The sequence below is a fragment of the Oryctolagus cuniculus genome, chromosome 19, assembly GCF_051225735.1.
Source record: "Oryctolagus cuniculus isolate XC-2025 breed Fujian yellow rabbit chromosome 19, ASM5122573v1, whole genome shotgun sequence".
Taxonomy (NCBI): domain Eukaryota; kingdom Metazoa; phylum Chordata; class Mammalia; order Lagomorpha; family Leporidae; genus Oryctolagus; species Oryctolagus cuniculus.
Genome location: NC_142885.1, coordinates 5,212,152 through 5,239,684, shown reverse-complemented (window position 1 = coordinate 5,239,684; position 27,533 = coordinate 5,212,152). Strand labels below are relative to the sequence as shown.

The 27,533-nt window shown below is 42.2% G+C and overlaps 1 protein-coding gene across 2 annotated transcripts in view; it reads right to left on the bottom strand.

Moving 5' to 3' along the window:
• The window catches only part of SDK1 (sidekick cell adhesion molecule 1), a 982,790-nt gene that overhangs the window by 582,833 nt on the left and 372,424 nt on the right, over nt 1-27,533 (bottom strand). For both annotated transcript variants that reach the window (XM_070064289.2, XM_070064294.2), the window contains exon 2: nt 5,601-5,760. In XM_070064289.2, the coding sequence (XP_069920390.2) occupies nt 5,601-5,760 (160 nt within the window). The remainder of the gene's footprint in view (nt 1-5,600; nt 5,761-27,533) is intronic.

Below are 27,533 nucleotides of genomic sequence, written 5' to 3'. Positions count from 1 at the left end.
CAATCAGGAGCAGGTCCTGCTGTTTATTGGTTGAACTGGAAGCAGCTGTGTAGAAGCTGTTTCCTCCTCTCCCAGCGCCATATTGTGGGAGAGCAGATGCACAGAATAAGTCTTAATTCCAGTAACTTAGTCTAGTCCGAGTTGCTCCCCACAGAAGATGGCCCAAATGCTTGTGCCCCTGCCACCCATGTGGGAGACTGGCTTCAGCCTGACTTAGCCCTGGCCATTCCATCTGGGGAATGATCCAGCAGGAGGAAGATCTGTCTTTGCTTCTCTCTCTCTCTCTGGCTCTGCCTTTCAAATAAACAAGCTTTTTAAAAAAAAAAAAAAAAAACAAACAAACAAACAAAAAAAAAAACAACAAAAAAAAAAACAGTGAGTCATATTATAAATCAGTTTAGTCACTGTGGTTAAAATTCTTCACTTAGATTCCATGATGATCCCCAGAGAAAAGAACCAACAAGTGCAGTGGTGGTAACTCTGGATGTGAACCAGGCCCTTCCCACGATGGCCCTAGCCACAGCGGGGTTGTGGCCATACATGGGGGAGGGGCATGGGCATAAGGAGAAGAAAAAGGAAAAGAGAACCAAGAACCAGGTGCGTTTTTGGCACAGACACCTGCTTCCCATACTGGAGGGCCTGGACTCGAGTCTCCTTTGTGCTTCCAATCCAGCTTCCTGCTGAAGTACATCCTGGGAAGTAGCAGGTGTCAGCCAATGTAGTGAGAGACCCAGATGCAGTTCCAGGCTCTTGGCTTCATCCTGACTCAGCCTTGGCTGTAGTGGGCTTTTTGGGAGTGAACCAGAAGACAAAAGATAACATGCTCTCTCTCTATGTGTCATTCTGCCTTTAAAACAAATAAAAATTAATTTTATAAAATAATGAAGGGAGATGAATTAAAAAATCTAAATCCAAACCATCTCCAATAAGAATTTTAAGAGACCTAATGCCAATTCTGATTCACAGAATCTCCAGAAACAATCATGCCAGGACTCCACAAGTGGAAAATTAAGTTAAATCAAAGCTAGAAATAAAGGCAAGTAATACACAACTTTGTGTGGCAAACAGAAACATGTGGCTATGTCACATTATTAAATGTTAGAAATCTAAATCCAATAAGATAGCACAGATGTCTATTAAAGACTCCAGAAGTCAATGTTAGTTACTCAGAAAGAGGTGATTGTGGGGAGCAACTCGGACTAGACTAAGTTACTGGAATTAAGACTTATTCTATGCATCTGCTCTCCCACAATATGGCGCTGGGAGAGAAGAAAACAGCTTCTGCACAGCTGCCTCCAGTTCAGCCAATAAACTGTAGGACTTGCTCCTGATTGGAGGAGAGCAGCGTACTCGGCGTGTGGGCAGCCGAGTTAGGATTGGCGGAGGAGGACTATAAAGGAGGAGAGAGACGGCATGCACCAGGAACATCTAAGGGGAACATCTAAGGGGAACACCTGTGCAGCCCCCGAGAGAGCCGGCCGGCGGTGTGCCGCTCCCCTGTGGAAGTGGGGAAAGTGGCCAGGGGGAACCGCCCTTCCACTCTGCCTGTCAAAAAAAAAAAATTAGGCTTATTAAAATGCATATTAGGTTAAAGTATAATTACAAAAAATTGACAGTTTTACAATGCATAGCTTTCCTATCTAGGATCCACTTTTGTATCTCAGTGAGGATTTGTTCTTCACTTCAAGTAGTTTCTGCTCATTTAAGTTATTCCCACGTATTTAATATTTTTTATTGATGTTGTGAATTTCTTTGCCTTTTTATAAAACATAAGAAAAATAACTTTTCCCTTAACCATTCCTATTTTTACTGAAATAAAAAAATGTACAAACATCCATCAAATCGCTATTGTTTTGCTGTCAGGGAAAGTGAACCACAGACAGATCTCATAATAGAACTGTAAGATTTTCAGTGGTTTGGTTTAGAGCATCAAAATATTTCTACTTGTTGTAACAATGAACACTGAACCCAATCCTAAGAAATTCTTGGCATATGTACTCATGTCACCCACACAGGTACACACACTTTGATTATTATTACAACAGATTTTTTAATCTCAAAGAAGAAAATAATTTATACTAAATGTTTTCAGGATGAAATAGGTACAAATGCTCCTAAGAGACCCAAGCTCACGTGGCTTAATTACTTAGCTACCATTCTTTTGCCAATGTATTTACCTGTGCTAAATGCAACGGTGAGTATCACTATGAAATCCATCTTAAACTCACTGCACTTTGTGTAACATGGTGAATAAAATGCTATTTTTAGACAAAACTGGAAAAGGCAAACTTCTATTATTTGCTTTTTTCAGGTTACACCATTTCCCTGACACCACGACGGGTGGGGACGGGGGACAGACTCACTTCCAGGTAGGGAACAGCTATCATTTTCATAAAGTATTCATATTTTTCGATTGGAAACGTAGAAAGGTCTCTTGAAGGTTAACGCATGACAGCTGAAGGTGCTCATTGGAAGAAAGTAGGTGAAAGAGTAATTTGAAAAATAGCATGAGATTTTTAGGCAGGTTTCATATCTTGACAAAAATGATGACAAAACACAATGGGTTCTTGATAACCCATCTCAGTGTCTGAAACCCTCAGCAAACAGAGCATAACTCATCACACCTGCCCCAAACCACTCCGGCTTCAGAATAGCCCATTTCTTCTTATCGTGCTCTCTGTCGGGAGTTGTGAAGTGTCTACCTTATTTTAACAGCCCATACGTGACAAGTCACTCCCCCCAGTCTTGCTTCAATATAACCAACAATGTTTTTTCACCTTGTAGATTAACCACGGGTGTCTGAAGTGAACAAGTAAATCCGCTAGAGGCAGGAGCAAGGCAAAGGGAGTTTCAGCTCTTCATGAATTTTTAAGGTTGACACCAAAACCGCATCACAACTGGCTTTAAAAATAAAACTGTATCACAACTATGATTAAATAACTATTGCAGGACGGCAACTTGGCCTACAGTTAATGCAGATTGAGACACCCACATCTGGAGTCAGAATCTGAGTTAGTATCCTAGCTTAGTTCTCGATTCAACTTCCTACTAGTGCACCCCAGGAGGCAGTGGTAACAGAAATAGCTGGGTCCTTGCCATCCACCTGGGCATCCTAGACTGACTTCCTTGGGTTGTGAACTTTTGGGTGGATTATCTGTTTTTCTCTCTGGGTCTGAAATAAAATTTTAAAATAGGCTTAAATGTATCCAGTGGAATGCAAATAACACGATAATTTAGATGCCCATATTACCTATTTTAAAAAAGGAATTCTTTAACAGCTATATCTTTCAATTTATTTATTTACTCTTGCACAGTTCCTCAGAGAGACTAAAATAGGGAAGAGTCATGCCTTTCATACACACACAAAGAGATATAAAAATGTAGTTATTTGTTTATTTGAGAGGCAGAGTTACAGAAGGAGAGAGAGAGAAAGGTCTTCCACCTGCTGTTCACTTCCCTAATGGCCACAACAGTGGGAACTGGATGGCTGATCTGAAGTTAGGAGCTTGGAGCTCCCTCCCACTTTCACACATGTGTGCAGGGGCCCAAGCACTTTGGCTATCCTCCACTGCTTTCCCAGGCCATTAGTGGGGAGCTGGATTGGAACTGGAGCAGCTGGGACTAGAAACAGCATCCATATGGGATGCTGGTGCCACATGTAGAGGCTTAATCTACTACACCAATCACCAGCCCCAGAGTCATGCCTTTCTTTAGTCAAGAAGTCATCAAAGGGGTCAGAAAAGGACGTTCCACAGTGCCTGACCAAAGGCATATTCTCGGGCAGCTCCATCTCGGAAAATAAACACACTATGCAAGCACATACCCCAGTTTGAAGACCACAGTAACAAATTTGCTACATCACTAGTTCTTGTTATTAGGAAGAATAATTTGGATTCTTTTCAAACTCTGATCTTTTCTTCCTGAGATACAAAAATCTTTTATGAGAATCTTGTGAGGTGGATTTTATTACTGATCTTACAGATAAGAGTAAGATCTAAATGTTAAACTTGTCTACATACATATGATAAATTAAAGAGCAAGTACTTGAACTCAAGTCAACTGCCTCAAAAGCACATTAATTACACATGGCTCTCATTTCTAAGTGTACTGTTTTGGGTTTTCCTTCTGCCATTCCTCCAAAGCAATCCTTATCATGTCATAAGATGATCCCGTACAACAGTGCTGTCTCACATGCATCAGAACCCGCCAGCGCTCACAGTGGGGGTGTGATGACCAGTACTGCCGACAGTGCAGGCTCCAAGGTCATGCAAACAAAGCTTACAGCAGTGCCGCTGGGATTCCAATCTAGCACCATTGGATTTCAGAGAGCTCTGAACTACGGTGAAGGGCTCCCACAAAAGCAGATGCAACGAGAGAAGGGGCCTGATGTGATAGGAAGTCACAAACTCTACCTTAGAGGTGACTGGGCAACGGGAATGAGCAAAGATTGTGGTGTGATGAGGAGGGGCGTAACCTAAGGGTGCTGAGGACAGCAGCATACCCAGGCCTCTGCCAAGGCAGCGGTGCTCAGCGCTGCCCCTGTGTTGGGCAGCAGACCAGGCGGCCAAGCCTCTGCTGGTTTAGAGATGCTGGGAAGCAGGGCTTTTGGATGAACTCTTGCAGGCAGACATGCATGCATGTGCATGCGCGCACACACACACACACACACAGCGAGTGCAAGGTGAACATATTTCAAGGGTCACACCATCACCACCTCTGGGGGACCGAGAGAGGGTGGACAGACCACTCCTGACACTGAACTGGCTGTCCCTTCAGACAGCAACACTTCCTCAGTTCATTTAAGTAACAGCACAGCGTTGCTGATATCTGCAGACTGCGCGTGCTCCGCCAGCCCCCCGTCCCACTCAGCACTGCAGCACCCAACAGATAATCCCTACAAAGCAGAAAGACTCAGGCTGTAGGCGTGCTGAGGCTCCACGGGCAATGCCGCTGCTGCTTCTTGGGACTTCACACTGCCGATGACCCCTAGCCCTGACCAATCCCAGCCTTGTGCTCTGTCCCCACCCCATGCTCACTTCTCCTCACCATGTTCATACCTGCAATGCCACGGCACAGCATCGGGCACACAGCACGGTTTTGTACATCCTTGGCGTTCTGTACTGACCACACAGGCTCTGCCCATGCCCATTCTCACAGGGTTCCACACTTCCCCACCCCAACTGGAAACCAAAGTTTTGTTGACTACTCAGACCTCCAAAAGCTACCAAACTAAAGAGCTCTGAATATATATTTATGCTAGATAGGGGTAACACTTGTGGGTGGGGGCTCCTGCCACAAGAACATAAATGGATCACGTTACACTGAAGAAGCACGCCTCTGTGAGAACAGTTATTTTGTTTAGGAGTGTCACTAATGGACTTATTTTAACAAATCTAATGATTGACTTCCTAGGTGTAAACACAATTCATATCAGAAGAGTAAATCACATTCCAATTATATGCTCAAATCTGGTCCTTTAATCCTCAATGCATTAGAAATGCAACCACATATTTTCTCCCTTTGTGTGATCATGGCCAATCAGGCAAATATTCTGAACACAGCACTCTGAAATGCAATCTTATTTTCAAGCCATCAATTACTTGTATTCGTTGCTGTAGGTGGTGAGCTCACTGTCATTGTGCATCCACTTGAATTCCAAAGGCCAGCTCCCTTCTGCAAGGCAAGTGAGAACGAGGCGATTTCCTTCCAGGTGAATCTGGGGTAGACCTGGCTCCGTTTTAAAATATGGTGCAACATCATCTGCAATATTCCAAGAAGGGGGAGGAGAGAAAAACACTGGATTAAACAAACATGAAAATGACATCCATCAAACTAAGAAATCAACTATTTAAAGAGACTTAATTTTTAAAAGCAGAAATGATGACTATTTGACCCAGTCAGACAGTAAATACCCTTAGTCCACGAGAAACATGCCCAGAAAATATTTCATAAAGCCAGAAGCTCAATGATACCTGGCAACATGGGACAGGTTTACCCAAGTTACTTCTGTTACAATTAACACCAGCTTTTCAAGGGGACAACCCCGGCAATCCCTGTTTATCTAAGCTTTGGTTTTAATCAGGCAATCTATTTTTAAAGTAACAATCGAGGGTATATGCACAAGCTATCAGAGAGAAATTTCCACAAATAACCTTCAATTGGTTTTAAAAATAGGGACTAGGATAAGCAAGATTAACATATATATATATACACACACACACACACACACACACACACACACACATAGATGAGAATCTAATTTTCATCTCAAGCACTCACACACCGTTGTCTCTTTTTGTGAATTTTAATGGAATATAAAGCTGGAAATCTGGTGTCTTCACACAATATTACAAAATAACAAGAATGAGCCAACTACTATACACACAGTAAAATGTGAATCCCACAGACTGATGCTGAGTAACAGAATCAGATGGAGAAAAAGGCTAAAAAACATGTTTCCATTCAAAAATGCAAAACTAATCCATGGTCTAAGTGTCAAGATAAGGGTAACCTTGGAAGAGGAGATGGTGATCGGAGCATACCGAGGCAGGCTGAGATCTACTGCTTCACATCCTTACACAGATGAATTTCCTTGGTAAGAATTCGCAGAATTCTGGGCATGATCTTTTGTACGGAGAAACCTTTTTAAAAATGTGTGTGCAGCACACTGGGCTTTTAGCTACCATTCTATCACTAATTAGCATGACCCTCATCAGGACACCAGTGTTCTCTTTCCACATCAGCAGATAAGCAGAATTAAGTGATTCCTCACCTTTTTTTTAACCACAAGACCCATAGGCATAATTTGCTTCCTGTCTGCCTTCCAGGCAGGCTACCCTTTCTGTTTATGAATAACACTACAGGCACACCTGGTTGCTTCCACGTGTCATCCTGGGCCAAGCCATTCCCTGTGCATCTGATGCTTCACCTGGAATGTTATGTACATGCCTCAGCTTAACGAAAGCTCCTCCCCACCAATTCTTCCTAAAAAATTATGTCAGAGCTGGTGCTGTGGCATAGCAGGAAAAGCCGCCACCTACACTGCCGGCATCCCTATGGGCGCTGGTTCAGGTCCAGGCTGCTCTACTTCCGATCCAGCTCTCTGCTGTGGCCTGGGAAAGCAGTAGAAGATGGCCCAAGTGCTTGGGCCCCTGCACCCATATGGGAAGACCTGGAGGAAGCTCCTGTCTCCTGGCTTCAGATAGGTGCAGCTCCGGCCATTGCAGCCAGTTGGGGAGTGAACCAGTAGATAGAAGACCCCCTCCCTCCCTCCCTCTCTCTCTCTGCCTCTCCTTCCCTCTGTGTAACTCTGCCTTTCAAATAAGTAAATAAATCTTTAAAGGAAAAATATGTCTATTAATATTTATTAAATTTTGAAAATAAAGTATGTATGGATTATATCCTAGTATATGCCCTATAAATTTTTTTCTGAATTCAAGCACTAGAACAACTCCAGGAACAAAGTAAATATTAAAAATTTGTTGAAAGGAGTGAATGTTAGAGCAGTAACATAAGTAACAGCAACAGCTGGTATTTACTGAATACTTGCTATGCACTAGAAACTGTTCTAAGTACTTTATATGTATTAACTTATTTTGATTATCACAAAATACACATCATTATTATATACAAAAATGGGTGAAAAACAGCACAGATTAAGTAACTTGCCCATGCATGGCTACCCACCATTATTTAAAACCAGATAATCTGGCTCCAAAATTCACTAACTCTATACATAATGATTCTGAATGTCACAGATTTCTGAATAAAGTAGTTTTCTTCGGAAACTAACTTCAAGTTTTTGTAACTTATTTTTGGAGTTACAAATTTCTGTTTCAAATTACTGTATCTGTGGGGCCGCCGTGTGGTGCAGCAGGTAAAGGGTGCCGCCTGCAGTGTCGGCATCTCATATGGGCACCGGTTCGAGTCCTGGCTACTCCACTTCTGATCCAGCTCTCTGCTATGGACTGTGAAGAAGATAGCCCAAGTCCTTGGGCTCCTGCACCCATGTGGGAGACCCAGAAGAAGCTTCTGGCTCCTGGCTTCAGATCTGCACAGCTTTGGCCATCGCAGCCAATTTGGGAGTCAAACAGCAATGGAAGTCCTAACTCTTTCAAATAATATAAATAAAAATCTTTTTAAAAAGTTACTAAATCTGTAACATGTTAAACATCAAATAGTGTGACAATTATGTTAAAACTGATACTCTGTCTGCATACTAAACTGCTGTACACACTCATGCACCAAAAGGCAGAGCTCACAGTCTGTCTTTCTGGGTTCCATATCCACTGATTCTACTAACAATGTATTGAAAATATCAGGGGAAAATACTGCACCTGTAATTAAAATATACAGACTTTTTTCTTACCATTCCCCTACACAATGCAGTTTAACACATGGTTACAGAGCCATATGTAGTATGAGGTATAAGTAATCTAGAGATGATTTGAAGTGCATGGAAGAAGTGTGCAGGTTACATGCAAATAACAGGCCATTTTATGAAGGATCTGAGCATCCATGGATTTGGGAACCCATGCAGAGTGCTAGGGGTAGGGCAGACCTGGAATCAATCTCCTATGGACACCAAGAGATTATTGTATAGCATTTAACCTGAATGTTGATCATTGTGTGCCATCAAAGTGGCTATTCTGGTCTACAGTATCACTGACCATTTACTAATACTCATTCATTCATTCAGAATTAGAGAACTTTTCTTCTGCCAAGGGCCATCAGGAGATATTTGTATGTATGTGTGTGCGTGTATATGGCATCATTCACGGGCCATACAAAATTATCAACCTTTTAAATTATCCTGCTATAGATTTACTGAATTTTGAGTACCATCTGTGGTTGCTGTGGCAAGGCCAGACCAAATAATTTTGCGACTTTTCCCATTCCTGAAACAAATACATGGTAAAGTCCTTATGTGACTGTTCCAAGGACCTGAAGTAGGGAGAGTTAACTTAGTCAATGAGATAGACTGCAGGTGCCAAGAGCTAAAGGATCAGGATCAGCAGGAGTCAAATATCCCCACAACAGCATGTGAAAAGGACAAGCGGTGGGAACCAAGATGGTGGGCAGCCTTGGGAAGTGCAGAAGACTGAGAAGCCTGGCTGCAGGTGCTGAGAGGGAAAGGAAGCAGGGTGCACAGCGCCCTGCGGCAGGACAAGCACACAACACGCACCATCCCCGCCTGACTGCCAGCGGTGCCTACTTCACAGTCAGTCATAAATTGCCCACTATGAATGACAAATTACACAGTCAATATTATGGTGGTGATAACTGGCTATTATGAAAGAACAGTAGAAAGCCTTCAAAGGGACTGTGTTGCTAAAGTAGGAAAGGAATTAAAGAGGAACCAGCATAGTGAGAGGCCAGTTTGGAAGCAAAACAGGTAAAGTGTTTTAAAAGGTGATACACAGTAGGCTGTGTGAATGGAATAGTAGGAATTGTTGGATGGCTTTAAAACATCGTTTAGGGACTGGTGTTATGGTGCAGTGGGTTAAACCACTGCTTGCAGTGCTGGCATCCACTTTGAGCGTGGGTTTGAGTCCCAGCTGCTCCACTTCCAGTCTAGCTCTCTGCTAATGTGCCTGGGAAAGCACTGGAAGATGGCTCAAGTACTTGGGTTCCTGCACTCATGTGGGAGACCCACATGCAGCTCCCGGTTCCTGCCTTTGGCCTGGCCAAACTGTTGCAGACATTTAAGGGAGTCATACAGTGGATGGAAACTCTGTCTCTCCTTCTCTCTTTTTTTCTCTGTAACTCTGCCTTTCAAATAAGTAAATCTTTTAAAATAAAATATAAATAACCATTATTTAGGAGGTGAAAAACACACAGTGGTGGCTTTCTAATAGGGAAGAAGAAGTTTCAAGAAGGATTCTTAGGAGTCTAACTCAATTTTCTGGTCAATAAGCATGCATTTATGCTATGTGCTGTAATCGGCACCGAGAGTACAAAGAGAACAAGACACAGTCACTGCCCCTGAGGTTATGGTCTAGATTTGAGGCAGAAATAAACACAGAGTAAAGTGTTAGGTGGTGTGAGGAAACAAGTATCTCAAAGTCAGGAGAAATCAATCCTGGTCTTCTTTCAAGAGCTCAGCCTGTTCTCCCAAACACGATGTGCTCTGGGCTCTATTTCCAGTGCATGCTTCATTTTTTATTGTCAACCATGTGTCCAATTTCCCTTTCTGCCATGTACTTCAGCTAAAATCATCTACTCTTGTGACCCAAACAGTGCAATAAAGCTGAATTGCAATAGATATAGCTTTGATACCTGAGGATTTACTGAGCTGCAGGCTTTATTAATGTCCTACCATTTGCACTCTATTTAACAATAGAAAAAGAAATGCCACTTCATATGGTTCCAGTGTCCTACACAGAAGAGTCATAAAAGATACATCTTTTTGAAAAGGAAAAACTTCAAGACAGAAGCTCAAGAATTTGAATTTGGTTTCACAATAGAGCGAGTCTCATCAATTTAATATATTATATGGTGATTTTAAATTTAAATTATACCAGAATTCAATTTTTCATGAAATTGATATTTAACTGAAGATGCCTATATGGTGTATAAAATATTTTGCTGGGGGCTGTGAAGCAGTAGGCAAAAATATTTAAAAGAGTCTTCTTATATGGTTAGTAAACAAATATCTTGTGATTTAAATGCCTGCAGCCTTACTGTTAGCATCCATGTGGCACTTACTATGAGGAAGAGGAAGGGAAAATATGTAAATGCCTGGGAACTGCAAGCATTCAAATTAAAAAGTATGGCCACAAGCATTTTATTTATCCAACGTGGAGACACATAGTTACCTGAGCCCAGCACCACTTCCTGCTGAAAATACACAGTAGATCTTGAAATGAAACGAGGGCATAAAGGAAACAAAACGCCAAAGCTCTGGGTAGAGAAAGCAGGAAGGGAGGATTGGTATTCAGGTCTGCACAGACCTTGTGCGAAAGTATTTGATCTTCACATGCTCTCAGAGAAAAGTCTGCAAAGAGCCATTAAAAAAAAAAAAAATCGGGCTACCTCTGAGGAAATGTTAGGAAACTCTGACCCAGCAAAAAGCCCCTGGTCCACCTACTACTGCTCTTCTGAGGGGATGTGTATTTAAATTAACAACTGACATCCCTCCCCTTACTCGGGGAAAAGCAGACAGTAGCCTACTCCTGTTTACTAACAATGAAGAGTATAAGAGCCTAGGATGAATTACCAAGCAACACCATGAAATTTCTACTTTCACGTACTTTCAAACAGAACATAAATCATTTACAAAACAGAGTTTCACTTATCTGAGGGATACCAATCCAAGGCCCATCCAAAAGAGAATGGACTTCATGTTCTCTTCAGACAACATCCTAATTTTATGATACAGAAGTGCCTTTCCTAAATTGATTTCTAAGGTTTTTGAATAAAATGCAAATATATTTAACTCCACTTGTTCAGTGTGAAGTTAATTTCATCTGGAAGGGATGGTACCTCATGTGTAAGAGCAGAAACCATGGACACGGAGAACAGCAGGCCCACGAGCATTCTGGAGCAGAACCTTTCCTGTGGTTCAGCTTCCCCACCATGAGGAAGGGGTAACTTCCTGTGGGTTTTAATTATCTATTCCATAACAGAAAACAGGGAACCTAATTCCCGAAAGCTTGTAATGGCAGAATAGATAGCAATTAACGCACAGCTTATCTGGATACTACTGATTCAAGGTATTATTAAAAGCACAGCTTGCCCAGGCTTCAGTCAGTGTGGAAGTCACACTTATTCTCCCCATTTTCTCTGAAACCAACGTGAATTAATAACATATTTAAGTGAACTCATTAGGTACCAAGAAAGTCAAACTGCAAACTTTGAGTGAACACTTCAGCTAGAATAAAGGTGGAACGGCAGTAACCTATTCAGGAACTTGCCCCTCTCTTCCATTTCAAAGTGGTAGTGAATAAACAAACAAGAATCACCTTCCACTTAGCAGATAAATCACCCACACTACAAGCAGGCAAATGTCACACACTCTGTTGCAGTGACAAGGGGATTAAGAAGCCATCCTACTCAGCAACCACCCATCAGGTCAGAATGGGGGGTGGGGGGCGGTGTGGCAACATGAATGGAGCAATCAGATGGAGCAGGACCTTCTATGACCTTCTGTGATTCAACTCTGCTTTTGCCACAGCTGAGCTTCCCAGAGCAAATCATGTTTTAGTTTAAACCACTAATCTTCCTTTCAAATCTTCCTTTATATCAAGTCCAGACGTTTTCATGTCCCCAGTCTATGAATTTGCCACTAACAGGAAGTTTTGTTTCTCAAGTTCCAGTGGGAAACAAAAGCACAGAGCATAATGTGTCATATGTAAACTGTTCCAAAAATATGAGTGGAAGATCCTTTTGTGGTAAATGAAGATACTCACGCTTCTGCTGCCGGGAGTTTGTTCCGTACACTATGGAAGTCAGGGATGTAATCGCACAGTCCAGTGTCCCTATTTCATAAAGCTAATACTAATCTTTCTATAGAAGCCAAGTATGCATTCAAATCTATCTGTGAAGTAAAAATTAAATGTGAAACTACATGTTTACTATAGTCAAATATGCAAATAAGGGCGGGTCACCCTATGATGACGTAAGTGGACCCTGGAAGGTTTCCACATGCTTTAAGACATGGCAATTCAAGCTGTACTTTCTGAGACCACCAACGTCAATCCTTTAGTAGTTAAAGGTGAAATAGAGAAAGAGGCTGAAACGTGAGAGGCAGAGAGAGAGTTTAAGTCAGTGACGCACAATAATCCTTGAACTAGACAAGTTGCACTCCAATGAAGGGTTACCTCTATCTCCACAGCCAGTTCTTATTATTTTAACTTATCAAAAATATTCACATATTTTCCAGAGACAGACTTTCAAACACAGTAAAATGTATCTTCATATTCTGTGGATCTAAAAAAAAATCCAGTTTGTATGTTACTTTATATATTTCCACTAGTATCTTCTAAAATAAATCAATATCAGAACTATCTGGGTAAAAGGCAACTACAGTTAATTTCAAATAAATACATAACTAATCTAGTCTGACTACAAAATGTAAGAATGGATGTTTTCCAAGCTGTCGCATTATCTCTAACATTTCCCATGGAACATGGCTGGAAATCTAACTCAGTCAGTTCCCACCCACAGGCATTCTGATGCAGCACACTGCAGAATCTCCACCAGCTCACTGGCTTCTCAGTCCTCACAGAACTTCCCACAGAAGAGGAGGCTAAGACCAAGACCCCCCCACTCACTCTTGCTCCAAAGTCACACAGGCACTTAATCATTCCTCAAGGACTTGGCCGGCGCCGCGGCTCACTAGGCGAATCCTCCGCCTTGCGGCGCCGGCACACCGGGTTCTAGTCCCGGTCGGGGCGCCGGATTCTGTCCTGGTTGCCCCTCTTCCAGGCCAGCTCTCTGCTGTGGCCTGGGAGTGCAGTGGAGGATGGCCCAAGTGCTTGGGCCCTGCACCCCATGGGAGACCAGGAGAAGCACCTGGCTCCTGCCATCGGATCAGCGCGGTGCGCCGGCCGCGGCGGCCATTGGAGGGTGAACCAACGGCAAAGGAAGACCTTTCTCTCTGTCTCTCTCTCTCTCTCTCTCACTGTCCACTCTGCCTGTTCAAAAAGAAAAGGATTTGCCAAGTACCCCCAGACTATTAGGTACCAGGGACACAGCTGGTCCTGCCATCCTGCTCACAGTCCAGGCAGTGAGAGATACAAAAAACAAACCAAAAGGAGCACCACGAGGTGAGACAACAGAAGTAGGAAGACACTGCCATCGGGGCACGTGGGGCTCTCAGCCAAGGACCTTCCTGGGGCTGCGACCCCTACACCTCAGGGAAGGATCTGAAGAGGATGGGTGCCCAGAGGCCCGGGGAAGCTGACAGATTCACGACACACAAGGCCAAGACTCCCAGGTCCGACACAAACCCAGGTCCGACACAAACCCCATGCATTCAGGAGCATCACTCGGTGTCACTGCAGCAACGCTGTGGCTTTCAAAAGCTTCTAAAGGCTTTGAAAGAACTGACTCTTGTCCCATCCTTCAAGACAAGCAAGAAAGAACGGGCCCCTGTCCCATCCTTCATGACAAGCAAGAAAGAACGGGCCCCTGTCCCATCCTTCATGACAAGAACTGTTGTCTTTAGGGGTTTGGACTTTTTTTCCCCCAGATACATGCTTCTAGATCTCAACTAAGAAGCAAAATCTTGAAAACCATCTTTTTTTGTTTTGGTATTCTTGGTTTTTCTTTTTTGGGGGGGGGGATGGAGGGGGACTTGGGCCCAAGTGTGAAAGGTGAACACTCTTGCAGAAAACTCCAGACAACCTAGAAGTCACTTTGAGGACATTATGTAGGACAAGGAGCGGTAGCAGCGGCGGCAATGACTGCCAAGGCTGGGTTGGAACCCAGTCTGGGGACCAGGGGCAGGAATTCCGGAGCACACTGTCAACTCATGGCAAAGTAAGCCATTCAACCATTATTTCTGTCCTTGGTCCCACTATTTTCTGAAAGGTACCATAATCAGAAGGGACAAAGCAGACCAAAGTTTGTACTGCATATTTCTAGATCTCTCCACAAAGAAATCATGTTGTACTCAAAAGTGCGGTTTACAAGGATGGGATAACTCTCCAAGTACCTGGTCCATGGTACCCTGTTGATATTTGAAATGGGGCATGCTAAAACCAGGAGAGCAGGATGGCCCCTCGGATTTCCATCGCACAGAGCCACGCACAGCTTGCCTAGGCTTTAGTGTGGAAGGCATACCGATTATCTCCGTTTTGTCTGAAACCAATGTGAATTAACAGCACATTTAAGTGAACTCATGGGGTAAATCTATGCCTCCAGTATTTTCCCCTAAGAACCCATTCAAGCTCTCAGTGAGATTAATCTACAGTTGAAGCTAATGGTAGAAACAGAAATGGTTGTATTTATGTACTGGTTTGATCCTGCACTGGACTAATCTATTTTAACACATAAATTAATAATAAGAAAAGACAGTAGGATAAAAGCAATTCTCCTATTTCTCCAAAAATGAAATAAGCTTCCAGTCCTCCAACATTTTACTTCAAAGTAACAGTGTGCTAAATTGTCATTTCTATAGTTTTTACTGAAAAAGTATAAGCAATTAAAATATAAGAAATGTCATTAGAAATAACCAATATTATTCTTGAATTTGGTATAGTATTTCTTTTAAAGATTCTTTCAAGTAATTCTGAAAGTCCAACGCGGACTAACAAACAGCCCAAGAAAAGAAGCTCATATATGACGTACTTTCTCTACCTAGCCATTCCCTGGTGAGTTTATAACATGTGCTTACCAAAGTAAAACCTGGGACTGAAAAGATACCTAGATGAGGAAGATGTAATTTCAGACCAAGAAAATGACATGTGAAAACAACTTCCTAAGGACATCTACCACTAATTTTAGCCACACTACAATCGAAAACAGTTTGACGAAGAGAAGTACCCATACCTGATGGCAGTTTGAAGTAAAGACCAGGGATGCATTAATTCACTTGAAAGGAACACTAAAGTCATTATATGTTAACACAAAACAAATTTTTATGAAAATTAACTATTAGCCAAAATGAAAGAATTTTTAAGAAGAACTTTTGGCACCTGTTCCACATTTTTTTCAACATCTGGCCCAATAAAAGACAAGCAGTTCCTTACATGTGCATCCCAATTTAGAGTTAGCCACCTGTTGTTTCAGTTGCAGGGCATGAATAAAGTACAGTCTCCCAGGTAGTACTTGTGAACAGGAATAATTTAAGCTATTATCATTTTCAGCATTCTTTTTTGTGTGTGTTTGACAGGTAGAGTTATAGACAGTGAGAGAGAGAAAGAGAGAAAGGTTTTCCTTCCATTGGTTCACTCCCCAAATGGCTGCCACGGCCAGTGATGCACCGATCTGAAGCCAGGAGCCAGGTGCTTCTTCCTGGTCTCCCACGCCGGTGCAGGGGCCCAAGCACTTGGGCCATCCTCCACTGCCCTCCCAGGCCACAGCAGAGAGCTGGATTGGAAGAGGAGCAACCGGGACTAGAACCTGGTGCCCATATGGGATGCCGGCGCTGCAGGTGGAAAATTAACCTAGTGAGCCTCGGCGCCAGCCCCCGGATTCTTTTTTTTTTTTTCTTTCCAAAGCAGAGTTACATAAAGAGAAGGAGAGACACAGAGAGATCTTCCATTTACTGGTTCATCCCCAAAGTGGGCTGGTCCAGAGACAGAAGCAAAAGGTCTCTTCTGGCTCTCTCACATGGGTGAAGGGGCCCAAGCACTTGGACCATCTTCTGTTGCTTTCCCAGGAGCATCTGGAGAGACATGGATCAGAAGTGGATCAGCTGGGACTCAAACCAGTGCACGTATAGGATACTGGCTTTGTAGGTGGTGGCTTAACCCACTACACCACAGCACTGAGCCCAAGCATTCCTGTTACTACTCTACCAACATTGAGTAGGTATCAGTTTCAGAAGTATTAGTTGCAATGTGGAATCTGAAACTCCATCAATGAAATTTTGGTACTTTGTTACATTAAAATCCTTTTGTCTGTCCTGCACTTTGAATGAATCTTTTATGCAGTCAAGGCTTTGTTGCTTCAGTGGGTTATACACAATGTAAAAAATGTTACAAGATAACATAGCTGCCGATCTCATCAGACAAGGTCTTAGGTAATGGGAAAACATCAAGCTCATGGTGGCATATGTCAGATTTCCTGTTCTAATTTTACTTATGAACTTGATTTTTATCTTTAGCCACAAATCCTGTCAGTTATTTTCACTGATTCAATAGGCTTATTGCATTCATTTTCAAGAAAATGTTACCAAATACTCATCTGAATTATCATAGTTTGCCAGTCAGTACATCACGTAAAAATGGAGCACCACAAAAAAGAGGCTAGTTCAGCTCCCTGCTCAGGTACCCGTAACAAGGGCTTTGCTCCAAAGCAACCACAAACTTTAGCACACAGAAGTGTTTTATGTGAAATTCACATTTGGATACAGAATATTAAAGTGACACATTACAGCCAAAATGTAATCCAGTGATTTCTACCACTTCAAGGGTATTCTCAAGGGAACTGGATTTGTTTGTTTATCATTGCTGTGTGAAGCACTAGAGGATACAGGCTGACTAGCACAGTCTGGCACCATGGTCTCCATGTACCTGTTCAAGCGCCAGAAGGCTTTTCACAACTGCTTTGATTCATCAATAAAATCTCAACCCAGGAAAAAAGCAAAAGGGTCTTGTATTATGATGAAAATGATTTTGATCTCATGGCCTCCACTGGCAAAGAGACCCAGGAACTACCAGAGGTGTCTGGACCACATTTTGAGACAGCTGTTCTAGGGCTGCCTCCAGGATTAAATTAGTTAATGTGTATGAAATGCTTACGACAGTGCCGGTGGAAAAGCATAATATACCTGTTACCTTCTATTAAAACATGTTGGCACAGAATTAAATTGCATCTTCCTACCGAATGTTCAATCTTGAACTTCATCCAGAATACATTTGCTTTTGGCTTTCTAAATAACACACATAAATCAGGCTATAGTCTTAAATGTCAATAACTATTAAGCCAAAGAAATTGTTCAATTTAAAGAAAAACAGGTGTTCATATTTTCAATTACTTCAGAATTCTAGAGAAGTCTAAATATTGATTTAATTATTTATTCTTGCATTCAACAAACATTTATAAAATACCTACAGGGACTTCTAAGAGATTAGAATATAGATGTGAATTAAAACAATAAAAATCAGAACTTCATGGAACTTAACTTCTAGTTCAGGAAGACAATCAGTAAATAAACAAATAAGGAAAATACAATATAGACTATTTTGATAAAGCTAGTGTTACTTTTATGCAAATCGCTGCACATCTAGTTAGTAGAGAACTGATGTTGGTATAGGAAGAAAAGTGTACTGATTTAAACACGACTTCTACCACAACACCGATGTCACAGTATCACGAACATGCCTTATCGCAGAACAAAGAACTCAAAACTCTAAGGAAACATTCTGCAGCAAAACAATTTGACTGTCTTAAAAAACAAAAAAGGGCCATCATTTAAACTAAAACAGCACCTTTTTCTTTAGGGCAAGTGGCAGCTGGGTTGGAGGCTTCGCGAACCGCTCCACTTTCACATTACACTGCTGGGAGAAGCCACACGTGCAGATGAATAGGCCTGGACAGCTTTTCCCATTGTATCAAAACAGAAAATCAATGGACAAAGTCACTGGGAGTATTACTTTTTATTAGTGTTCTGGCTGCACAGTTCCATAGATTTTGAGTGGTCTGTCTCAACACTGTTTTCCCCTAAGTTTCACAGGAACACATATGTGGAATAATAAGAGAAACACATGTATTTGAGATGATGAGAATGCTATAAAAATATGAGGGAGAAGGAACAGAGAATTTGGGGTGAGGGGAGGCCTTTTAGAGGAAGAGGATGGCTTCGCTGAGAAGATGGACAGAGCACAGGGATGAAAGAACTGAAAAGTGGATTATGCATGGAAGGACTCCCCGGCTGGGGAGACACAAAGATCGGTAGCAGAGGAGTCTGTGTGCCCTGGGGACAGGAGGAGACCCAGGACCAGGGTGGTCGAGGGGCAGCTGGAGGGGTGAGGCTGAACTCTGGGTCTGACAGGTGAACCTGAAGCTGATGGAGCACGACCCACCTGTGCACTGCTTTCTCAGCACTCACCAGAGTGCAGAGCTGGCTGCCAGCGCAGGGCTGGTCAGCCTCGTGGGAGATGATGCAGCGCCCAAGCTGGCTGCAGGTAAGGGGCACAGGTGGTCAGATGTGGGATGTAAAGCCCAAGCCGATGGAATGGAACATGGAGGGTATGGAATGTAAGAGAAAAAAGAACCATTGACCGTGCCAAGGTTTCTTGCCAGGGAAACTAGAAAGATGCAGCTGACACTGGCTGACATGCGGGTGACTACAGGAGGAGCAAGTTTAGAACAGAACAAGAGGCCGGCGCCGCGGCTCAATAGGCTAATCCTCCGCCTAGCGGCGCCGGCACACCAGATTCTGTCCCGGTTGCCCCTCTTCCAGGCCAGCCCTCTGCTGTGGCCAGGGAGTGCAGTGGAGGATGGCCCAGGTGCTTGGGCCCTGCACCCCATGGGAGACCAGGAAAAGCACCTGGATCCTGGCTCCTGCCATCGGATCAGCGCGGTGCGCCGGCCACAGCGCGCCGGCCGCGGCGGCCACTGGAGGGTGAACCAACGGCAAAGGAAGACCTTTCTCTCTGTCTCTCTCTCTCACTGTCCACTCTGCCTGTCAAAAAATATAAAAAAAAAATAAAAAAATAAAAAAAAAGAACAGAACAAGAGCTTGACCACAGGAGTGAAAGCCATCCGTGAGCCCTCACACACAGCTGAAACTGACAGACTCAGGCAATGTATGAGACTTTTAGAAAGACACCACCTAACACTCGAAATTAGTTAACTAGGTAACTCTACATCAACAGTCCTAAGAAAACATCATGACTTTCAAAAATAAACTTTTGCTAGACAAGAAACACACAAGTACTCATTTTAAAACAATTTGGTAAAAAGTTAAAATGTACATATGCTAATAGATTACTTCAAAAACAAACCCCAAAATTAGAATTATCTTGATTATCTAAATTAAAGATTTCTGAGTGGTCAATTGGTGCACCTGTCAAGCTGTATTAGGATGCCACATTGGAGTGCCTGGGTTGAAGTCCTGGCTCTGGCTTCTATTCTACCCTTCTGTTAATGTGCATCATAGGGGGTAGCTGGTGATGCCTCGAGTACTTGGGTCCCTGCCACCCGCCAGCTCCTGCTTTTCACCTGCTAGAGCTATGGTTGTTGTGGACATTTGGGGAGTGAACCAGTGGCTGAGACAACTCTCACTCTCTCTGCCTTTCAAAAAAAATTTAAATATTTGCAAAAGCTCTAAAATAATTTTATTCTGGAATATTAACTATCATTTTCTTATCAAGGATATTCAGTTGATATGCCAAATTTAACTATATAATCAGATCTGGTGAAAACTCCTCCAGAAAGAAACGAACATTAAATAATGGGTAATATTTCTGTACAAACTAGGGAGAGGACCCTTCTTTTTTCATTATTTATTTATTTATTTGACAGGTAGAGTTACAGACAGTGAGAGAGAGAGAGAAAGGTCTTCCTTCTGTTGGTTCACTCCCCAAATGGTCATTACAGCCCGGCACTGTGCCGATCCGAAGCCAGGAGCCAGGTGCTTCTTCCTGGTCTCCCACGCCGGTGCAGGGGCTCAAGCACTTGAGCCATCTCCAGTGCCTGAGCCACAGCAGAGAGCTGGATTGGAAGAGGAGCAACCGGGACTAGAACCCGGAGCCCATTAGGGATGCCAGTGCCACAGGTGGAGGAATAACCAAGTGAACCATGACGCAAGCCCCAACAAGTCCCTTCTTAATATATAATAGCACAAGGGCCAGCACTGTAGGTTAAGCATCCATCTGAGGCACCAGCATTCCATATGAGTGTTGGTTTTGAGTCCCAGATGGTCCACTTCTGATCCAGCTTCCTGCTGTGGCCTGGGAAAGCAGAGAATGGCCTAAGTGCTTAGGCTCCTGAACCCACATGGGAGACATAGAAGAAGCTCCTGGCTCCTGCCTTCAGATTGGCCCAGCTCTGGCCATTGCAGCCATTTGGAGAGTGAACCAGTGGACGGAAGACCTTTTTCTCTCTGTCTCTCCCTCTCACTGTCTGTAACTCTACCTCTCAAATAAATAAATTTTAAAAAATCTTTAAAAAAAGACTTCAACACATCTTTAAAAAATAAAAAAAGAAAAGGTGTGAAAACCATTGGAAGTCAAACATAGGAAGGACCTGTGTTCCTAAGTATTGAAGTAGCTGAGATCTACAGTTACTGAGGCCTGTGGGTGCTTTATCTGCAGAATATTTTTTTCTTTAGGTGAAACATTCTTTATATAAAGCACAAAGGAAGTCTCCAAGTAGTGATCCATGTGGTTTTTATTACCTGACAGACACAATGCCTGAAATTCACAGTGTATCTCTTCTGATTATGTAACTTTTCTTTCAAACGCCAAAACCACAAACAAAAAAAAATGATGTATACTGCACAGTTATACATGTTTTTTTATTTTTTTTTCTTCAGGTGCCCATAGATCATTGATCAAGACAGGCTATGGTGAGGTACGATTTTGGCTTAGGGGTTAAGAAACTCACATCACACATCAGAATACCTGGATTTGAGTCCCAGCTCTGGCTTCCAATTCCACCTTTCTGCTAATGTAGACACAGAGACAGCAGGTTATGGCTCAAGTAACTGGATCCCTGCCACCCACAAGGAAGAACTGGATTGAATTCCCAGAGCCTGGCTTTAGCGTGGTCCTGTCCTGGTCACTAAATGCAGGTGAGGAGTAAATCAACAGGACAGAGCACCCTCCATCTATGTGTCTGCCGCTCCACCTCTCAAGTAATTTTTTTAAGATTTATTTATTTATTTGAGAGGCAGAGTTACAGACAGAGAGAGGGAGAGTCACAGAGAGAGGGGTTCCATCTACTGGTTCACCCCACAAAGAGCCGCAATGGCAAGAGCTGGGCAGATCCAAAGCCAGGAGCCAGGAGGTTCCTCCAGGTCCTCCGCATGGGTCCAGGGGCCCAAGCACTTGCGCCATTTTCCACTGCTTTCTTGGGCCATCAGCAGAGAGCTGGATTGAAGTAGACCAGCTGGGACATAAACTGGTGCCCATATGTGATGTCAGCACTGCAGGTGGAAGCTCAACCCACTATGCCATAGCACTGACCCCCTCTCAAGTTATTTAAAAAGAAAAAAAAAAGATAGATCATATCCTTGGCCACAAAACAATCTTCACAAATTCAAAATAAAAAGATATGTACCATTATACTATAATAAAATCAAACTAGAAACCAGTAACAAAAAGATAACATGAGAATTTCCAAACACCAGAAACTGAACATATACTTAAATAACAAATGAATGAAAGAAAAAGTCTGAAACAAAATTTAAAAATACATATAATTAAATGAAAAGGATCAAAATATGTGAGATGCAGCTAAAGTGTAGTTGACAAAGAAATTTATAGCATTTGAATGTTTACATTAGAAAAAAATCCGTCAAATCAATAACCTAACTCCTTAAAAAGGGGGGGGGGGAGGAATTTAAAGCAAACCCTAAACAATCAAGGAAAAAAAATAGAGATAATTAATGAATCAGAAAGCTATTTCTCAAGCACAAGAAGTGGTAAATTACTAACAAGATCAAAAGAAAAAGAGAGAAGACAAAAATCAGTATTGACAATGAAATGGGGACATCACAACAGATCCTACAGTCATTAGAAAGGCAATGTCATTTAAAAAAAAAAAAAAAAAAACCTTAAGCTCACAATGTGACAACTTAGAAGTGATGACCCAATTCCTGGGAAACAATAAACTACCAAATTCAGCCCAAATCAAACAGCCTGAATAGTCCCATAACCAAATGAGGAAAACAAATTTGTAATTTAAAGTATCTAAGTAAAAAATGTCTAGACTCAGAAGCTTTCTAAATCTAGTACTATAATAAAATAATTACATGCCACAGCTAAGTGGGATGTATTCAAGCACGTAAGTCTGGTTCAACACTGAAAACAACAAATGCATAATTCATCCCATTCATAGAAAACAGAGAAAAAGATAGTAAGAAACATCAATTGAGGCCGAAAAGACTTAACGTTAAAAAAAAAAAAAACCTCCTCCTAGAACCAATAAGTGAGTTGAACAATGCTTCAGAATACAAGATCCACACATGAAATCAATCACATTTCTGTAATTCACAATGAATATACAGAAACCGAAATTTATATCATTTACAATAACTTCAATAACTTCAAAATGGAATACTGAAGTGCGAATTTTATAAACATGATTTCCATGCTGAAAATTGTAAAATGTTCATTAAAAAAATCAGAATGACCTAAATAAATGGATAAGCATATGTTTATAGACTGAAAGGCTAAACAGAGTACAGAGTAATCTATGCAGACACTTGTAGTGACTTCAAAAAGTTTTTAAATAATACAATTAAAAGTTTATTTTTATACAAAACAATTTTGAAATTGATCTATGAAGGCCAGCGCCACGGTTCAACGGGCTAATCCTCCACCTAGCGGCGCCGGTTCACCAGGTTCTAGTCCCAGTCGGGGCGCCGGATTCTGTCCTGGTTGCCCCTCTTCCAGGCCAGCTCTCTGCTGTGGCCCGGGAAGGCAGTGGAGGATGGCCCAAGTCCTTGGGCCCTGTACCCCATGGGAGACCAGGAGAAGCACCTGGCTCCTGCCCTCAGATCAGTGGGGTGCGCAGGCCGCAGCGCGCCTGCTGTGGCAGCCATTGGAGGGTGAACCAACGGCAAAGGAAGACCTTCCTCTCTGTCTCTCTCTCACTATCCACTCTGCCAGGAAGGAAGGAAGGAAGGAAGGAAGGAAGGAAGGAAGGAAGGAAGGAAGGAAGGAAGGAAGGAAGGAAGGAAGGAAGGAAGGAAGGAAGGAAGGAAGGAAGGAAGGAAGGAAGGAAGGAAGGAAGGAAGGAAGGAAGGAAGGAAGGAAGGAAGGAAGGAAGGAAGGAAGGAAGGAAGGAAGGAAGGAAGGAAGGAAGGAAGGAAGGAAGGAAGGAAGGAAGGAAGGAAGGAAGGAAGGAAGGAAGGAAGGAAGGAAGGAAGGAAGGAAGGAAGGAAGGAAGGAAGGAAGGAAGGAAGGAAGGAAGGAAGGAAGGAAGGAAGGAAGGAAGGAAGGAAGGAAGGAAGGAAGGAAGGAAGGAAGGAAGGAAGGAAGGAAGGAAGGAAGGAAGGAAGGAAGGAAGGAAGGAAGGAAGGAAGGAAGGAAGGAAGGAAGGAAGGAAGGAAGGAAGGAAGGAAGGAAGGAAGGAAGGAAGGAAGGAAGGAAGGAAGGAAGGAAGGAAGGAAGGAAGGAAGGAAGGAAGGAAGGAAGGAAGGAAGGAAGGAAGGAAGGAAGGAAGGAAGGAAGGAAGGAAGGAAGGAAGGAAGGAAGGAAGGAAGGAAGGAAGGAAGGAAGGAAGGAAGGAAGGAAGGAAGGAAGGAAGGAAGGAAGGAAGGAAGGAAGGAAGGAAGGAAGGAAGGAAGGAAGGAAGGAAGGAAGGAAGGAAGGAAGGAAGGAAGGAAGGAAGGAAGGAAGGAAGGAAGGAAGGAAGGAAGGAAGGAAGGAAGGAAGGAAGGAAGGAAGGAAGGAAGGAAGGAAGGAAGGAAGGAAGGAAGGAAGGAAGGAAGGAAGGAAGGAAGGAAGGAAGGAAGGAAGGAAGGAAGGAAGGAAGGAAGGAAGGAAGGAAGGAAGGAAGGAAGGAAGGAAGGAAGGAAGGAAGGAAGGAAGGAAGGAAGGAAGGAAGGAAGGAAGGAAGGAAGGAAGGAAGGAAGGAAGGAAGGAAGGAAGGAAGGAAGGAAGGAAGGAAGGAAGGAAGGAAGGAAGGAAGGAAGGAAGGAAGGAAGGAAGGAAGGAAGGAAGGAAGGAAGGAAGGAAGGAAGGAAGGAAGGAAGGAAGGAAGGAAGGAAGGAAGGAAGGAAGGAAGGAAGGAAGGAAGGAAGGAAGGAAGGAAGGAAGGAAGGAAGGAAGGAAGGAAGGAAGGAAGGAAGGAAGGAAGGAAGGAAGGAAGGAAGGAAGGAAGGAAGGAAGGAAGGAAGGAAGGAAGGAAGGAAGGAAGGAAGGAAGGAAGGAAGGAAGGAAGGAAGGAAGGAAGGAAGGAAGGAAGGAAGGAAGGAAGGAAGGAAGGAAGGAAGGAAGGAAGGAAGGAAGGAAGGAAGGAAGGAAGGAAGGAAGGAAGGAAGGAAGGAAGGAAGGAAGGAAGGAAGGAAGGAGGAAGGAAGGAAGAAGGAAGGAAGGAAGAAGGAAGGAAGGAGGAAGGAAGGAAGGAAGGAAGGAAGGAAGAAAGAAATTTATCTATGAATATTCATCAAATACTTCATGGAAAATGTATATTATGAAAAAACAATGCCTGGACTTCAATTTTTTTTCTCCGGAATGAACTTTTAATTCCATAAATTTTCTGAGTTATCCTCATACAGGGATAAGGGAATCATCAGAATATCATCAAACATTTTTGCAGCCATTCACAAAATTATTCTAAAATTTATGTGGGAAAGTAAAGGAAGTAGAATATTTAAAATAATTTTCAAAAAGAAAAATAAATGAGAGGATCACTCTGCCTGATTTAAAAACTTACATACAGCTGAAGATATTTGGCAGAGGGATCAAAAACAAGGAGAGCTCAGAAAGTCTGGTGCACACAGTCAACTGATTGACAAATGTGAAGAACAAACTCAACAAACGGTACTATAACAACTGAACATCCAGAAAGCAAAAACAATGAACCTCTAGCACATCTTTACACATTCTATAAAAATGAATTCACATTGGATGTTGCCTTAAATGTAAAACTATAAATATTTTAGGAGAAATGGAGAAAATATTCTGATCTAGGGTTAGACAAAGAGTTTTAGACTTGAAACAAACAAAAAAGCAGCAGCATGATACCAAAAAAAAAAAACTTAACCTTATCAATATTAAAAATGTTTTCTCTACAGAAAACACTACAAAAAGAATGAAAAGACAGTCACAAATTGGGATAAAGTATGAACAAACCATGTATCTGAGAAAGGACTGGTACTTAGACAAAGAACCCTCAGAAATCAATAGTACAAAACAATTGAAAAAGAAAAGGGCAAAAAGTATGAACAGACATTTTCACTGAAGAGGACCAACAGACAGCCAAAGAACACATAAAAGGTGTTAAACACTTCTAGCCATGAGGGAAACACAGATTAAAAGCATAAAGAGATTAACACTACACACCTACTGGGATGACTCAAGTGATAAACTGTGATATCATCAAGTACTGCTGAGGAAATGAGAAACTGGATCAATTATACATTGCTGGTGGGTATGTAAAGTAACAAAAGACAATCTGGAAAACAGATTGGGAATTTCTGATAAAACGAAACAAGATAAACTACAATGTAATTCAGCAATTGCATTGTTGGGCACTTATCCCAAAGAAATGAAGACATATGTTCATACAAAAACCTCTACTAGATAATTATTTATAGAAGGTTTAATCAGATCAGCTCAAAACTGGATACAAGCCAGATGACCTTAAACAGGTAAATGGTGATACAAACTGCATATCCATATCACGGATACTACTTGGTAATCAAAGTAGATCAACCTAGTGATGCTCGCAACAACCTAGATGAATCTGAGAGAATTCTGTTGAGTGAAAAACATATCCCAAAAAGTCATATTCAGGATAATTACATTTATATAAAATTCTCGAAATAACAGAAGTATAGAGAGAAGAGATTAGTAGTGGCCAGAAGCAGAGGGAATGAGACAGTGTGACAACATATAAGTTGTGGGTGACATAAAAAAACCTCCACATTGATGGAAGCACTCTGTATCCTGACTGCACTAGTATCAGTATCCTCACTGTAATACTGTACTACAATGCTGTAATATATCCACTGGGAGTAGCTAAGAAAATCGTACAAAAGTACAAATGATTTCTCTATTATTTCTAAGAACTACACGGTCAATCGACAATTATCTCAAAGTAAAAAGCTTGACTAAAACAATCATCTAAGATAATGAGAAAGCCAGAGTATGAAGAAATACTGATTACTCATATCTTGTATTTTTTATCCAGATTCTATAAAGAATATCTACTTCTCAATAAGTCAAAAAACATAAATAAACAAAAGGCTTGAATACGTGCTTTATAACACAAGGTATACAACTAGCCGATCAGCAAGTGGAGAGACCCTCAATAGTGGCTGAAAATGGAGATGACTGTGCTTACTTTGCAGCACATATACAAGAATGGAATGACAGTGGAGATGATGATAGGTAAGCTGAAAACACAAACACGAAAAGTAGGAGGATGTGTGGAATGGCAACTCTCACACATTACTAGGTGAGTCTGAAAGTCAAACAGTCACTTTAGGACAAGGTTTGGCAATTCCTTACAAAATCTGACAGATAAACAGTGACCCAGATAGTCCAGGTCTAGATACTTCCCCAGGAGAAAGGCAAGCATATAATCACACAAATAATGTTTCACGAGTAGTCACAGTAGCGTCATTTATAGTAACTTAGATAGAAAATAACAGAGAGGTCCACCAGTGAGGCGGAGCACACCAATGAAGTCAGTACAACAGAAGAAACTCAAGCTTGGTAAACAAAGCCAGACAACAGCTTGCAGTGTGGTGTGATTCCCTTTGTAAGGCAGGAGTTACATGACTCTGTGCACTTGTCAAAACTGGTGAATTCAACACTTTCTGAATTTCACTACCTACAGATTTTACCTCAAGCAGACACCTACAGGGTACACATCTACCCACTATTTCAGAAATGGAAACAGCTCATCTTGGACTGAAGGTCTGACAGCTTGGAACTGCTTTAAAGGCTTAAGTATTTAAGGATAACTGACCATGTAAGCATTTAAAAATTATTCTCTGGCACTATTATGTTAATGGGACT